Source organism: Panthera pardus, unplaced genomic scaffold (assembly GCF_024362965.1).
Source record: "Panthera pardus isolate Hobbes unplaced genomic scaffold, ASM2436296v1 HiC_scaffold_6, whole genome shotgun sequence".
Lineage (NCBI taxonomy): Eukaryota > Metazoa > Chordata > Mammalia > Carnivora > Felidae > Panthera > Panthera pardus.
In genome coordinates, this window is record NW_026526991.1 from 75,482,417 (window position 1) to 75,497,078 (window position 14,662).

Here is a 14,662-nt window from a genome sequence, read left to right on the forward strand (position 1 = left end):
TATATTGCATGTTTATATTTACTATGCCTCCTCTCACATTTCATCCTGAACCTAGTTATCCCAGCTTCAGGTTTTATGCATGGTTGAAGCAATCCAAATCCATCCAATCTCTTTCTTAGTTTCTCACATCAAAACCTGTGCCACAACCATATTTAGCACATTTCTTTAGCTTATAAATCCTCTAGTGAAATGAAATTGTAGTAGAATGCATAAATAAATAACGTAGAAAACACAGGGCAGGACAACACTCACTTGACTACCCTAATGGACACTGATTTTCCAGTTGGGATATTCCTTAGGAATGGGGCCATGACTTACAATTGATTGTTGTCCTTCTCTCTCTCTCTCTCTTTTTTTTTTTTTATCTCCCACAATAGCTAGACAGTGCTTTGGTTATAGTAGTTGCATTGTGGAAAAAAAAGATTAATCGATTAGTATCCACAGCCTCTTGCTGTTCTGCACTCAGGAGGGAGGATCCTGTGTTGACTACTAGGTTTAAACTATGCACAGTAAAGTAGATAGTGAAAGAGAAGAAAGAAGTCCTATAGAGGCTATTTGAATTCATCTGCAAGAGATCCAACTAGTCACCAAGTAAAAAGAGGAAACTAGGAAGGTTGAGGAGGATAAAGAACATCTGTGGACTGAAAGTGAGACAATTTTTAGAAAATTGAAGTGGAGAAAGGAAAATATTAATCTTTTGATAACATGCCTATGAAATATTGAAGATAAGGGCTAAGAGAAAAATTCTCAAAGTTTATTTGTATGCTATGAATGCAACCACTATGATTTTTTAAGAGAAAGCAATAAAAATATAAAATAGCTCTCAATTATTTTTTGATGCTGGATTGATATTACTTTGAATGTGACACCAGGATAGGCTTGGGCATCAAATAGCTCTGGTGTCATTTTGAGTTACAATGATGATAATGTTCCAGACCAGTTGTTTGATTGCTGTCACAATTGTTAACCTTCAGAAGCACGATGCTTACTCTTTTTGTTATTTCTGTGAAATCTAAATGCATTGTTTTTCAGTTTTATTACCTAGAAATACCACCTTATGCAGTCTCAAAATATATAATTACAATAATGCATACATGAACTGCTTTTTATAGGTTACAAAAACAGTGTGCATTCATAACATCCTTCTTAAAATAATTAGGTAAGATATGTAGGATAGATATTGTCTCCATTTTACAAATCAGAAAACATCAACTCATAAAGGCAAAACACCAATATGTAGGTAGAAGCTGTCAGAGTAAAAACTAAAATTTTGTCTTCAGATTCCAAATTCAGAGTTCTTTAAATTTTTTTCATGTTTATTTATTTGTGGGGTGGGTACAGAGAGAGAATCCCAAGCAGGCTCCACACAGACTGTGCAGAGCCCGATGCGGGGTCGATCCCATGAACTGAGAGATCACAATCCGAGCCAAAATCAAGAGTGCAAGGCTTAACCAACTGAGCCATGCAGGTGCCCTCCAATCTTGGAGTTCTTTAGGGGCCCTATAATTCTTGTGTACATAGAGAGAAACATAGAGGATTTTTTTATGTTTAGCTTATGCTTTTTCATTTTTTTCTCTTTTTGAAAGTTTCTAATTTGATAGAGACTCAGTGAACTGTATGCACTAATCAGCTACAAGACTTGAAAGATAATCCTTATTGGCTCTCCTGTTGCCTACTACTCTTCTGAAAGGAAGCTGCTCCTTTTGTAAATTTTGCTTAGGTGCATGACAGCTTTGCCACCTGCGTACTGTTTCGCCTTGGGCAAGTCACAGAGGGGGTTAACCTCTCCAGATATTTGTAAGGATATAATGTGATATCACAGGATGTGACAGAGAAAACACTCAAAAAATGTAAGCTATCAAGAGCATCTTTTTCTTTCATTTCTTTCTCTAATCAGTCCACCCCAATCTTAGTCTTTCATTTTAATCCCAAAAGAGCAAATGACAGGAATACATCAGCTTTTCCTTTTTCTTTATCCTCTTCTACCAGTCATTTGAAATAGTGCAACTTTCAGACATATAGGAATTTTTTCAAAAACATTAACTCAATATTACTGAAGACATCAACTTAACACTGTAAGACAAAACAAACGGCAGTGTCTTATAACTAGCTAACAGCAGCCTCAAATTTAGAGTAATGTAGAAATAAAAAGGCAGCTGCAGCTTTGGCATTTTAAGGTTAACTATTTCTTTCATAAGAGAGAGAGAAAGAGAGAGAGAACTTGCATAAGTGCAAGCAGGGGCAGGGCAGAGGGAGGTAGAAGGAGAGAGAGACTCTTAGGCAAGTTCCATGCCCAGCATTGGGCTCCATGCTGAGCTCTATCTCAGGACTGTGATATCACGACCTGAGCCAAAAATCAAGATCAACTATATATATATGCATATATATATATATATATATATATATACACACACACATATATATGTGTATATATATTATATTATATATTATATTATATTATATTATATTATATTATATTATATTATATGTATACACAATACATATAGCCAAAATCATGACCTGAGCCAAAACAAACTATATATACTTGTTTTTGTTTCTGTTTTTCCTTTATTTATCTTTCTTTCACAGCATAAGTCATGATAAATTTCTCTGCAGTTTTAATTTCTGGAAGAATGCAGAGGAACACCGCTTATATAAAGCACATTGCCTAGTAAAATTCGATCACTTAATCAAAAATAATCTCATGGTTGATAAACATAGAACAGCAAATATTGTAAGTTATTAGAGTAAATTAATTTTTAAAAGTTTTAGAATGTTTATTGATCGGTGTGTCCAAACTACAACTAAGTGAATTAAATGGTGGAAAGAGAAGTGAGACAAACTTTCTATTATCTCACTGGTGGTTAGAATTAAAAGGGTAGGATAAGAAAGAAAAAAAATCATGGCAGAGATAATGCAAACCGTAAGAGGAAGCATGCAATAATTGTCAAGGGACTCTTAAAAGGAGAGAAGGTATTCCAAAACTGGGTAAAAGGCAGTAGCCAAGAATACAGACTGGATGTTTGAATTGGGACTGGAAGAAAACACAGTTTCAACATAAAAGGTGGTAAAAACTTTTTTAAGAAGACTAGCATGAGACCAGCAGGGAACAAAATCACACTTACATTAATAGGAAATCTTTCTGTTTATTCAGTTTTAAGCCAAAATGGGTGAGAAAGCTTTTTGGAAGTAATGTATGGAGGCCTAGAAAGCCACCTTGGGTATTTAAACTTAATGTCATAGTCGGTAAGGAGCTGCATGATCCAAGCTCTGCTTCTGAAAGACTAATAGACCAAGTGTAATTAAAATAAATTAAAAGGGAGAAAGTTGTGGAAAATCAACAATTGTTTAGATGAAGGTAGTAAGGGTCTGAGATAAAAAGATGAACACTGGATGCTAAGGAGGTAACAAAGTTGAAAAATAATGAAGTCGCCAAACTTATAGGACTTTAAATTGAAATATAATACACATGTTAAAAAAAGTACATATCTTTGTTTACTCTCAGGTGTATATAAACTACCTTAATTATCACAAACCAGCACCTATATCAAGGAAGAGACCATCCCCAGAAGACCCCACTTTCTATCTCTACCTCTCTCCATTCTACTGCTCTTTCACACCACACATTACTTTCAATTGCTTTCATATTTTACATAAATGCAATTTTCCATGATATTCCCTCCTGTTTGGCTTCTTTAACTCAACACCACGCTTGTGATATTTATCCAAGTATGTTAGCTTGTCCTCATGGCTGTATGGCATTATACCACATAGATGGACCATAGTTATTTACCCATTCAACTGTTGGCGGGCATTTGGGTGGTTTTCAGTCTGGAGTAATAACATATAATGCTGCCACGGACTTTTGGGTGAATGATTTTTGGTTGGATATACATGTAGGAATTTAATTCCTGGGTCACACACATGTTGCTGTAGTAGATCATACCAACTCCTTTTCTGATAGTTGTAGCAATTAATGCTCACGTACCAGTATATGAATTCCAGTTTTTCCATATCCTTCCCAGTGCTTGGCATTTTCTGTCTTTAACATTCCAGTCATTCTGGTGAGTATATAGTAGTTTGTTCTCATGGGTTTCATTTTGTATTTCCTTAAAATAAATAGTAGATTTACCATATTTTATTTTCTTTTTTGCCATTTCAAAGTCCTCTTTTGTGAAGTGATGAGTTTCTTAAGTACTCTTGATAGAATTCCTTTGTCAGATATGTGTGGCAAATAAGTTCTCCCACTCACTGCATTGCCTTTTGACTCTCTTAATTTTGTGTTTTAATGAAGAAAAAAAATGTTAATGTTAATGCAGTTCGATATACCACTTGTATCTCTGACAATTTGTGCAACATCATAATGAGAGGCCATGAAGTGCGTAGCAATCCCTTAACCATGAATGTGTTACATTAGTAACTAGGTTCTTCTCATCTTTTTCAAGAGTACTAACCTCTCCTTTCATACAGCACTCATTTAACAAGACTTTACCAGGAAAGGAGAAGACATAAATGATTTCTCCAAGTTGCCCACTCTGGGTGATCTTGAGGTACTATTAACAGAATGAGACAAGTCAGGAATAAATGCCTGGTTAGGGATAAAGACAGTTTTTGATTTGGGATACAATGAGTTTGAGGTATTTATGAGACATTGAAATAGAAATTTCCAGTAGGCCTCAGATTTTCAGGAACAGTGTGATTGTTGAAAGGGTGGAATTGGTTGAAATTACTGAGAGGGAGACTATAGATACAAGAACATGAATGGGAACAGAACCTTAATATATATGTCCACGTAGTAGTTGGAGGAGGATATCACAAATCTATGTCTCCAGTTGCCTGTTAGACGTTTTTACCTAGAAATATCTTTGTCACCTCACACCCAAGACAGTTAGAACAGAACTCATCATACTCCTTCTATTCCTGAGCCCGTTCCTCCCCTTTATTGGAGTTCATATTTCTGACAGGTTGACCCCTGGGTCTTACAGTCACTCAGACACCAAGCTTCAGAGTCAATGGTGACCCCTCATACTTCTTCACCCCTTTGGCTAGTCATTAAGGCCTATTACTTCTTTCATTCCTTAATCTTACTTTCATTGACATCTCCTTAAACTATTTTAATGGTCTCACTAAACTTTGCCCTTTGTACCCACTTTTTGTTTGCAAAGCATTTTTTTTTTTTAGTTTTTGATTATTGAGCCACGCACTATGCCAAGTGTATTATATGAATATACCGTTTAATTTCATATAATCCCATGAGGAAACTGGGGGCTTAAGGTGTTTAAGTGACTTGCTGATGGTCATACAGAACCAGGGTTCCAACCTACATACATGGGAATCTGAGGTCATCTGTTAACTTGTATCATTGTCTTCCTCCACACAACTACATTAATAGTCCTAAAACTTTTTTCATATTTTGCCTCTTCTACATCATTCTTTGACCATGAGATAAAATCATAAAAGCTCTTTAACTAATCTGCACAGCCGTCTGTGTTATGACTTCCACCCATTTCTCCAAACTTTCATTAATCATCTGTTCCGGTAAAGCTGATGCAATCACATACTCTTCCCCACCCGTGTAATATACAATGTGTCAGAATAGTGTCTTAGCTCACACTGTATCCCTAAAATGGTTATTCGCCATCCCTTGCAATTTTAAATAACTATATGGCATCTCTCTGATGTATACTGTAGTTACTTAAACCATTAATGCTGGAATTGTGTGTGTGTGTGTGTGTGTGTGTGTGTGTGTGTGTGTGTGCCTGTCATTCAAATTTTACTTTTTCCTTAAAAAACAAAAAGGCTTTTCATGGCAACTCCCTTTATAAAATAATTGGTGTATATTTTTTTACTACCTTAGAATCTTAGAGTGGAAGATCCTCATGAATCATTTAGTCCAATATTTCAGTTTACAAGTGAAAAAATGAAGACCTGAAATGGTGCTGTGCTCAAAGTTTATCACTTTTTAGCACATGAGCTTAAGGTTCCTAAATTTAGGCCTAATGTTTTTTACATTAAACACACTACTTTTTTATTTTTTATTCTTAATATATTTTAAAGAAAAATATAGTTTCAAAATTCAAAAGTTTCTGCGAGTCTCATTCTTCCTAAAGTTGACAACAGTCTCAACATTGAACGTTGATACTCAGAAGCAACCGCTCTTAACTGCACAAGCTCTTTCCTATTTCTGGCTCTAAATGAATGTAAGTGCTTGTCCTTGATTCTTCAACTCAGATACATGGTCTGTGGAATTTTGCCTTACAATATACACGCATTCCTTAAGTCCCTATCTTTTCCATACTTTTATGTCATAATTTTTGTTACTACTAGTATTTCCTGTTTATACGTAATTATTTTTCAGAGCTAGAATTTGCAATTGCCCCTTTTTAATCTGTTTAGTTTGGTTCATGTCTTTCGCTAATTCTTTCACTAAATTACTTGGAGAGTCAAGCACATTAATTACATTCTCATTAATGGCCATGTGGGGTGTTTTGGGTACATATGTTGAGAGTTCAGCTAAGCTACTCCATAGCATTGTTGCCTTATCATCCATTGTATTTGGCCAAACTGCCTTCAGTGACTTTAGGCTGACATTAGCCCCCTCATGCAACTGTGTGCCCCAACATGGCAGTTGTTGTGACTTTGTTAAATTAATATTCATTAAATAGAGCCTCTGAGCATTGCAGTGCAACAACAGACCACATGAGGGATTGAAATATAGATTATTATTCATAGGTCCTGAAGGAAGTACTGGAATTATAGATTATTACTCACAGGACCTCAAGGAAGTACCCAGTACACCACCAGTGGCCAAACTGGAAGTCAAGGCAGAGTGCAGATAGACAGAGTCAGGACCAGGTCCACTGCCTTTATTAGGATCAGTGGGTAGACTGCTTTGAAGTTTTCAGATTAAGCCCAGATTGGTCAATTCAAACCAAAAGAGCAAGACTTTGGTAAGCACCAAGGGGGTCTTGTCTAAGGGGTGCACAAGGAAAGGCTGAGGGGGCAGAGGAGAATGTTTCTCACAAGGATAGAGCAGTTGACTTGTGATTCTGTGGGCTGTTATCTAGGAAGTGGGCTCGAGGGAGTGGTAGTATCAGTTCAAGGCCCCCCCCCCCCCCCAGGCATCTTGGCAACAGGGAACAGATGCTAAGACAAAAATATTATGGAGTAATTTTGTTAAACTCTCCATAGCAGTGCACAGAGTCACAAGCAAATATAAATATAAGCTAACAGCCGTTGTGATCAATAGTCTCTTCTGTTTCCCCAGTGTCTTCCCCTTTTGGCTTACTAATACTCCACTCTTTCGGTTTGAATTAAGCATTCCACCTACAGACCCTATTAAAGGCAGTGCCCCAGGTCCTGACTTCCTGTCTGCACTCTGCCTTTACCTCCCATGTGGCCCCTGGAGGCATGCCAGGTATTTCTTCCAGGCCCCGTCAGTACTTCTAGTTCATTAACTCATGAGGTCTGTTGTTGAACCATGGCTCACCATCTGGCATCCCGTGCACCACTTAGTATTAATCTGATAAAAACATAACATAATTATTTATGTAAACTTTTTTTTAATTTTTTTTTAACGTTTATTTATTTTTGGGACAGAGAGAGACAGAGCATGAATGGGGGAGGGGCAGAGAGAGAGGGAGACACAGAATCGGAAGCAGGCTCCAGGCTCTGAGCCATCAGCCCAGAGCCCGATGCGGGGCTCGAACTCACGGACCGTGAGATCGTGACCTGAGCTGAAGTCGGACGCTTAACCGACTGAGCCACCCAGGCGCCCCTGTAAACTTTTTTTTTTAATTTTAAAACAGCTTTGGATTTATAGAAAATTGTGAAAATAGTATAGGAAACTTCTGAAACACATACCCAGTTTCCCTATTATTATCTATTAGTATGGTAAATTTGTCACAATTAATAAATCAATATTGATACATTTATTCTTTTTTTAATGTTTTATTATTTATTTTAAGAGAGAGACAGAGCACAAGCGGGGAGGGGCAGAGAGACAGAGAGACACAGAACCCAAAGCAGGTTCCAGGCTCCACGCTGTCAGCCTGGGCTGACTCAGGGCTCAAACTCACGAACCTTGAGATCATGACCTGAGCCAAAGTTTGACGCTTAGCTGACTGAGCCACCTAGGTGTCCCATTGATGCATTTATTCTTAAGTCCACACTTCATTCAGATTTTGTTTAGCTTTCACTTAATATCCTTTTTCTTTTCCAGGATCCCATCCAGGCTACCACATTACATTTAATTTTCATGTCTCCTTAGATTCTTCTTGGCTATAACAATTTGGCAGATATTTATTGTTTATGATGATCTTGACAATTTAGAGGAGTGCTGGTCAGATATTTTGTAGACTGCCTCTCAATTGGGATGTGTCTGATATTTTTCTCATGATTAGATTGGAGTTATGGATTTTGAGGAGAAAGTCCAAACAGGTAAGTGTCATTTTCATCACAGCATAGCAAGGGTACATATTATCAACATGACTAATCACTGTTGACATTCACGTCGATCACATGGTTGAGCTAGTGTTTGTCAGTTTTCTCCATGGTAAATTTACTTTTTCCCCCTTTCTGTACTGTACTCTTTAGAAGGGATCCACTATTTTCAGTCCACACTTAAAGAGTAGGGAGTTTAAAACAAACAAGGAGTGGTAAGTTATAGTCCACTTCCTTGAGGGTGGAGTCTCTACATAAGTTATTTAGACTTCCTCTAGATAGGAGATTCATCTACTTGCCTCCATTTATATATATTCAGTCATTTTCAGTCACTATCAGTATAGACTCATGGACATTTACTTTACCCTTTGGGTTATAATCTAATATTACTTTGTTACTCAAATTGTTTCAACTTCAGCCATTGAGAGCTCTTTCAGTTGGCTCCTGCAACCCCATTTGACACAGAGACACAATGTCCATTTTTGAGGGGTTTTTGTTTTTTTTTACATTTAACATTTTTTTTTTAACATTGTCTTATTTTTACGCACTACAAGATACACCAGGAACTTCTTGCATATTTCCTATCCCAGTCATAAAATCAGTCATTTCTCCAAGGAGGCTGGGTTCTTTTCATTGGCAAATGTTATTAGAAACCAAGGACTGCTTGCTGCTATTGGAGTCTCATTCCTTCTAGGTTTTCTTAGCTGACAGAGCAAGAAAGTACTATATGTGTGTATATACAAATCTGTGTGTACAGGTTATGCTCTATATGGAGCCATCTGTGCTTATATTAAACTAAACATGAGTTAATGCTGTTATCTCCAGTGTGATACCTCTGATTTATTATGACATGGATCTTTCTAACCTCCATTATTTGCTTATTTAAACCCTCCATACCAACAGTAAGAATGTTCCCACCATTCACCATCTATTTACTTAATCTCTTTTTTAATGTCTATTTATTTTTGAGAGAGAGATCAAGAGAGTGCAAGAGGGGGAGGAGCAGAGCAAGAAGGGGAGAGAGAATTCTAAGCAGGCTGTGCACTGTCAGCAGAGCCAGACGTGGGGCTCCATCTCACGAACGATGAGATCATGACCTGAGCCAGAATCAAGAGTTAGATGCTGAACTGACTGAGCCACCCCGGTGCCCCTATTTACTTAACACCTCAATTCTAGTATCCATTCATAGTGGTTTCAGAATTAACCCATATCACCCTGTGGGGAACTTTATCAAGTAGAGTATATGCTCATGTTTTGCTGAGTCTTATAGACAATAGTTATTTCCATTCAGAACCATTTTCCCCAACTCCCTTTGGTGAGGTCGTTTCATACACTCATAATACCGTTAGACGTTTCTGTTACATTCTGTATTCCATCCTGATATTCCAGACCTACCAACTGACTTTTTATAATCTACATACATTAAGGTTCACTCTTTGTGCTGTAGAAGTCTGTGGGCTTTGACAAACACATATGGTCACTTTCCACCATTACAGTATCATACACAAGAGTTTAACCACCCTAAGAAAACCCTCTGCTTCACCTATTCAAGCCTCCTCCTTCTTTCAAACACATGGCAACCAGTGGTTGATTTTTTATGTCCATATTTTGCTGTTTCCAAAATGTCATCTAATTGGAATCATACAACATGGAGTTTTTCCAGACAGGCTTTTTCACCTGCCAATATATATTTATGTTGCATTCATGTTTTTTCATGCCTTTATAGAGAACTCCTTTTTTATTATTGAATAGTATTACATTATATAGATATATATTAGTTTGTTTTCCATTCATTTATGGAAGGACATCTTGGTTGTTTCCAGTTTGGGGCAATTATAAATAAATCTGCTATAAATATTTGTGTGCAGGATTTTGCATGGACATATGTTTTAAAACTAGTTGGGTAAATAGTAGTGCAATTGCTAAATTGTATGGTAAGATTATGTTGAACTTTATAAGGAATTTCCAGTCTTCCAATGTGGCTCTACAATTTTGTATTCCTACCAACAATGAATGACGTTTTCCGTTCCTACACATCATTATCATCAGTTTGTACTCTCAGATTTTGATATTCTAGATATTCTTTTTTTAATTCAAGTTAGTTAACATACAGTGTAGTCCCGGCTTCAGGAGTAGAACCCAGTGATTCATCTCTTACATATGACACCCAGTGTTCATCTCAAAAAGTGCCCTCCTTAATGCCCATCACCCTTTTAGCCCATCCTCCCTCCACCCTTCCCTCCAGCACCCTCAGTTTGTTCTCCATATTTAAGAGTTTCTTATGGTTTGCCTCCGTATCTGTTTTTGCCTTATTTTTCCTTCTGTTCTACTATGTTAATCTGTTGTGTTCCCCAAATTCCACATATGAGTGAAATCATATGATATCTGTCTTATATCTGTCTTTCCCTGACTGACTTATTTTGCTTAGCATAATATACTCTAGTTCCATCCATGTTGTTGCAAATGGCAAGATTTCATTGTTTTTGATTGCTGAGTAGCATTCCAGTGTGTGTGTGTGTGTGTGTGTACAGACAATGGAAAACACCACGTCTTCTTATCCATTTATCAGTGAATGGACATTTGGGCTCTTTCCATAATTTTTTTTGTATCCTTTGGATAAATATCTAGTAGTGAAATTGCTGGATCATAGGGTAGCTCTATTTTTAATTTTTTGAGGAATCTTCATACTGTTTTCCAGAGTGGTTGCACCACTTTGCTTTCTCACCAACAGTGAAGAAAGGTTCTCCTTTCTCTGCATCCTCGCCAACATTTTTTGTTTCCTGAGTTGTTAATTTTAGCCATTCTGACAGGTGTGAGGTGGTATCTCATTGTGGCTTTGACTTGTATTTCCCTGATGATGAGTGATGTTAAAAGCATCTTTTCATGTGTCTGTTAGCCATCTGGATGTCTTCTTCAGAAAAGTGTCTATTCATGTCTTCTGCCCATTTCTTCATTGGATTGTTTGGTTTTGGGTGTTGAGTCTGGTAAGCTCTTCACAGATTTTGCGTATTGATTTTTTTATCCAATATGTCATTTGCAAACATCTCCCATTCTGTCGGTTGCCTTTTAGTTTTGTTGATCGTTTTCTTTGCAGTGCAGAAGCTTTTTATCTTGATAGGGTTCCTATAGTTTATTTTTGCTTTTATTTCCCTTGCCTCCAGAGACATCTCTTAAAAGAAGTTTTTACAGCTGAGGTCAAAAAGATTGCTGCCTGTTTTCTCCTGTAGGATTCTGATGATTTCCAGTCTCCAGGTCTTTCATCCATTTTGAATTCATTTTTGTGTATGGTGTAAGAAAGTGACACAGTTTCATTCTTCTGCATGTCATTGTATTCTAGATATTCCAATAAGTGTGTTATGAGATTTCATTGCTGTTTTAATTTGTATTTGACTACTGATAGATGATGTTGAGCATCCATTTTTATGCTTATTTGCCATCTGTTTACCATCTTTGATGACAACTCTGCTCCTATTTTTGCCCATTTTTAAATTGGGCTCTTTGCTTTCTAACTGTTGACCTTGAAGAGTTTTCTGTATATTCTGGATACAAGTCCTTTATCAGATGTGTGATTTGCAAATATTTTCTTCCAGTCAGTGGTTTTCATTTTCATTCTTTTACAGTGTCTTTGGCAGAAGTTTTAATTATTTTTTGATGATAAATGCATTTCATTATTTATTTAGATGTTTAAGTTCTTGAACTAGATTTTTACAAGCTAGTGAACACTGACAAATTATTTCTCCCACAGAAATATAACCACACATTCCCAGACACTATAAATAGATGGTTGAACTAACATTAATACACATCACCATTTTATCAATTACCTAATAAGTCAAATTATCAGGTATCCAAATATTAAGTTATACAGGTCAAGAGGCATATAAAATATTAGATGTTTGCTCAGTTAATTAGCAGAAACCCTCTTCTTCTTCTTCTTCTTCTTCTTCTTCTTTTTTTTGCAAGAGAGGTTGGTAAGAGAAGGAAGAAAAAAATCACACTTCAAACAAAAATAAGTTGGTAAACAACTTCAGATAAGAAAACAAAATACAAGTATTTCAGAAATTTTATGATTAAGAATTGTTTTAGCTACAATAACAAAGCACCTCTACCTTTTAAAAATATTTACTAAATTAAAGAGCATATTCTACATGTTCTGTGCAAGACAAAGGCAATGTTTTACTAAAAATACTTAATAGCCCCCTCCTGTTCTTTTTTCAGGCCCTCCCTGTAAGTTGCACCTGAAAGTGCAAACATTAAAATTAACTGTAAGGCTTTTTTGCCTGGAGACAGTGAAGACATGTGCTTCTGTACAATGCAGATTTTCAAAATGGAGGTTTTCCATAACAGCACAAAGTAAAATTTGTAGAAAGACATGAAACAATTATTGTAAGACTTGGTAAAAATAAAAAAAAAAATGGTTGAGCAAACCTGATGTGTACTGGTACAAATGTGGGAGATGTAAACATAAAGTGAGCAGGCAAATAACCATATAGGCCCTAATTTCTATGTTTGAAATGACTGAAGGAGTAAACCTTATAAGGTCCAGAGTGTTCATAGTTCCTGGGATTTTAGTTCTGTATAACACTAAAAATATACAATATTGTGCTGGGTATTTTGGCACCTAATCTTTGTAAATTTCTTATATATTGATAAGATTTTGGGCATGGGAATAGATTTAAAGACATAACTCAATACTGCATGATTTCAGGAAAGGTCAACTGGTACAAGTGATAAACACATTTTAAATGCTGAACAGCCAGAATCTTTTGCTAAGTGTCCAAACAGGTTGATCGTAACCCAAGCATAGAGGTTGCAATTCTGTCAAACTTGTGGCCTAATAAAGCTGCTTTCCACTACTCCTATGGAAGCTTCATTATACTTATTCACTAAGCCAACATGTTGGCTAATGTGTACAACAAATTAGGTCCTATTTCAAGTTTCACTTCCAAGGTAATGACATCAGGCACCCCAGTTTTATCGAATGCCACAGTTATTTCTATGATCAGTGGAGTCTTTGAAGCGCAGCTGCATTTTAGGACAATACTTCTCCAAATACAAAAGTTGCTGGCTGTTAAAAGCTCCACACTGCTTTTGTCTTATGAAGTGTACGGCATCTTCGTATTTCATTTCACCTTCAATTAATGCTAGGACAACAAGCACTGGAGTTCTCCCAAGGCCTACAACAAAACAAACAGCCATACAACAACCAGGTTCTTCACGAAACTTGATTTTTACAAAACTTAACCAGTCATCAACAATCTGGCTGGATGGTGGTACACCATCATCAAAAGGCCAATCGAGAATATGGATGCCTTCTTTCTCTATAAGAGTAGTGTCATAAGTTGCTTCACACACTCTTAATATTGTGGTAAATCCATACTTCTTAAGTTCCTCTCTAAATTTGTTTAAGGTCGCATTGGTTGGATTGTGCAAAATGAGAAATCTCAGGTTCTTGCATGTGACTTTCACAGGAGCTGGGCAGTTCACTCGAGCCATGTTACTCTTGTTAAAAAACACTCAATAAGGTTATGAAAGAATTTTAAAATTGAATGCAGAAATGATGCAAAGAAACTGAGTCTACTTCAACATACTCCCCCTGAAATTCTCAGTGCTCTGAGTATGAAGTTGGGAGTGTGGTGGGAAATGAAATGAACCTCCTAACAAGAAGGAGCAATTCTTCAATCCAGTAATACTGAGGCAATAGAAAAAAAAGTGCACTGAGGTTTATCCCCTCCAGGTCAGAACTCTTGTAAAATGCTCTGTGGATTTCAAGCCAACACTCTGTGTCCAGGTTAATGATGAGTGATTTCATTCATTTAAGATTTCTTATGGGGGCTTCTTGGTGGAGTAGTCATGAATTTCTACAGTTCACTTGTCTCCATAGGGGTCGTGCTGTGCCTAGAAGTAATCTTCACTGTCCTTCAGAAACTCCCTAAATGTGTGACCAAGAACACCACAGAACTGAGGAATATGTGTACTCATTGAAGATTGTGGCCTAATCACACAGCTGCTCCCGAGGTGGCGGCGACACAGAGCAGGGGGTAGTGGTGGTCATCACGGGGTGGCGGCAGGGGCACCAGACTCTACCACGCAGTGAGTGGCTCCGAGAAGAGCCAGAAGTTATAATTTTAATAAAGTTCAACTTAACATTTTTTCTTTGCCTTTGGTATTGTATCTAAAAACCCATTGACAAACCCAAGGTAGAGCAGATTTGCTCCTA

The 14,662-nt window shown here is 37.0% G+C and overlaps 1 protein-coding gene and 1 non-coding gene across 2 annotated transcripts; both read right to left on the reverse strand.

Annotated features, from left to right (window-relative positions):
* Positions 1-4,352: 4,352 nt before the first annotated feature.
* On the reverse strand, positions 4,353-4,473 carry LOC128775205 (U6atac minor spliceosomal RNA). Its single transcript, XR_008419847.1, has one exon. It is a non-coding gene; the product is annotated as a U6atac minor spliceosomal RNA (small nuclear RNA).
* An 8,854-nt stretch (positions 4,474-13,327) lies between these two features.
* Positions 13,328-14,069, reverse strand: LOC109268660 (protein tyrosine phosphatase type IVA 1-like). Its single transcript, XM_053894916.1, has one exon. It carries the CDS (start codon positions 13,936-13,938, stop codon positions 13,417-13,419), a length of 522 nt encoding a protein of 173 aa, XP_053750891.1. The 5' UTR covers positions 13,939-14,069; the 3' UTR covers positions 13,328-13,416.
* Positions 14,070-14,662: the final 593 nt, after the last annotated feature.

Bases quoted from the DNA above. Each gene is read 5' to 3' on its own strand.
- LOC109268660 (XM_053894916.1), bottom strand. From the start codon at position 13,938: ATGGCTCGAGTGAACTGCCCAGCTCCTGTGAAAGTCACATGCAAGAAC.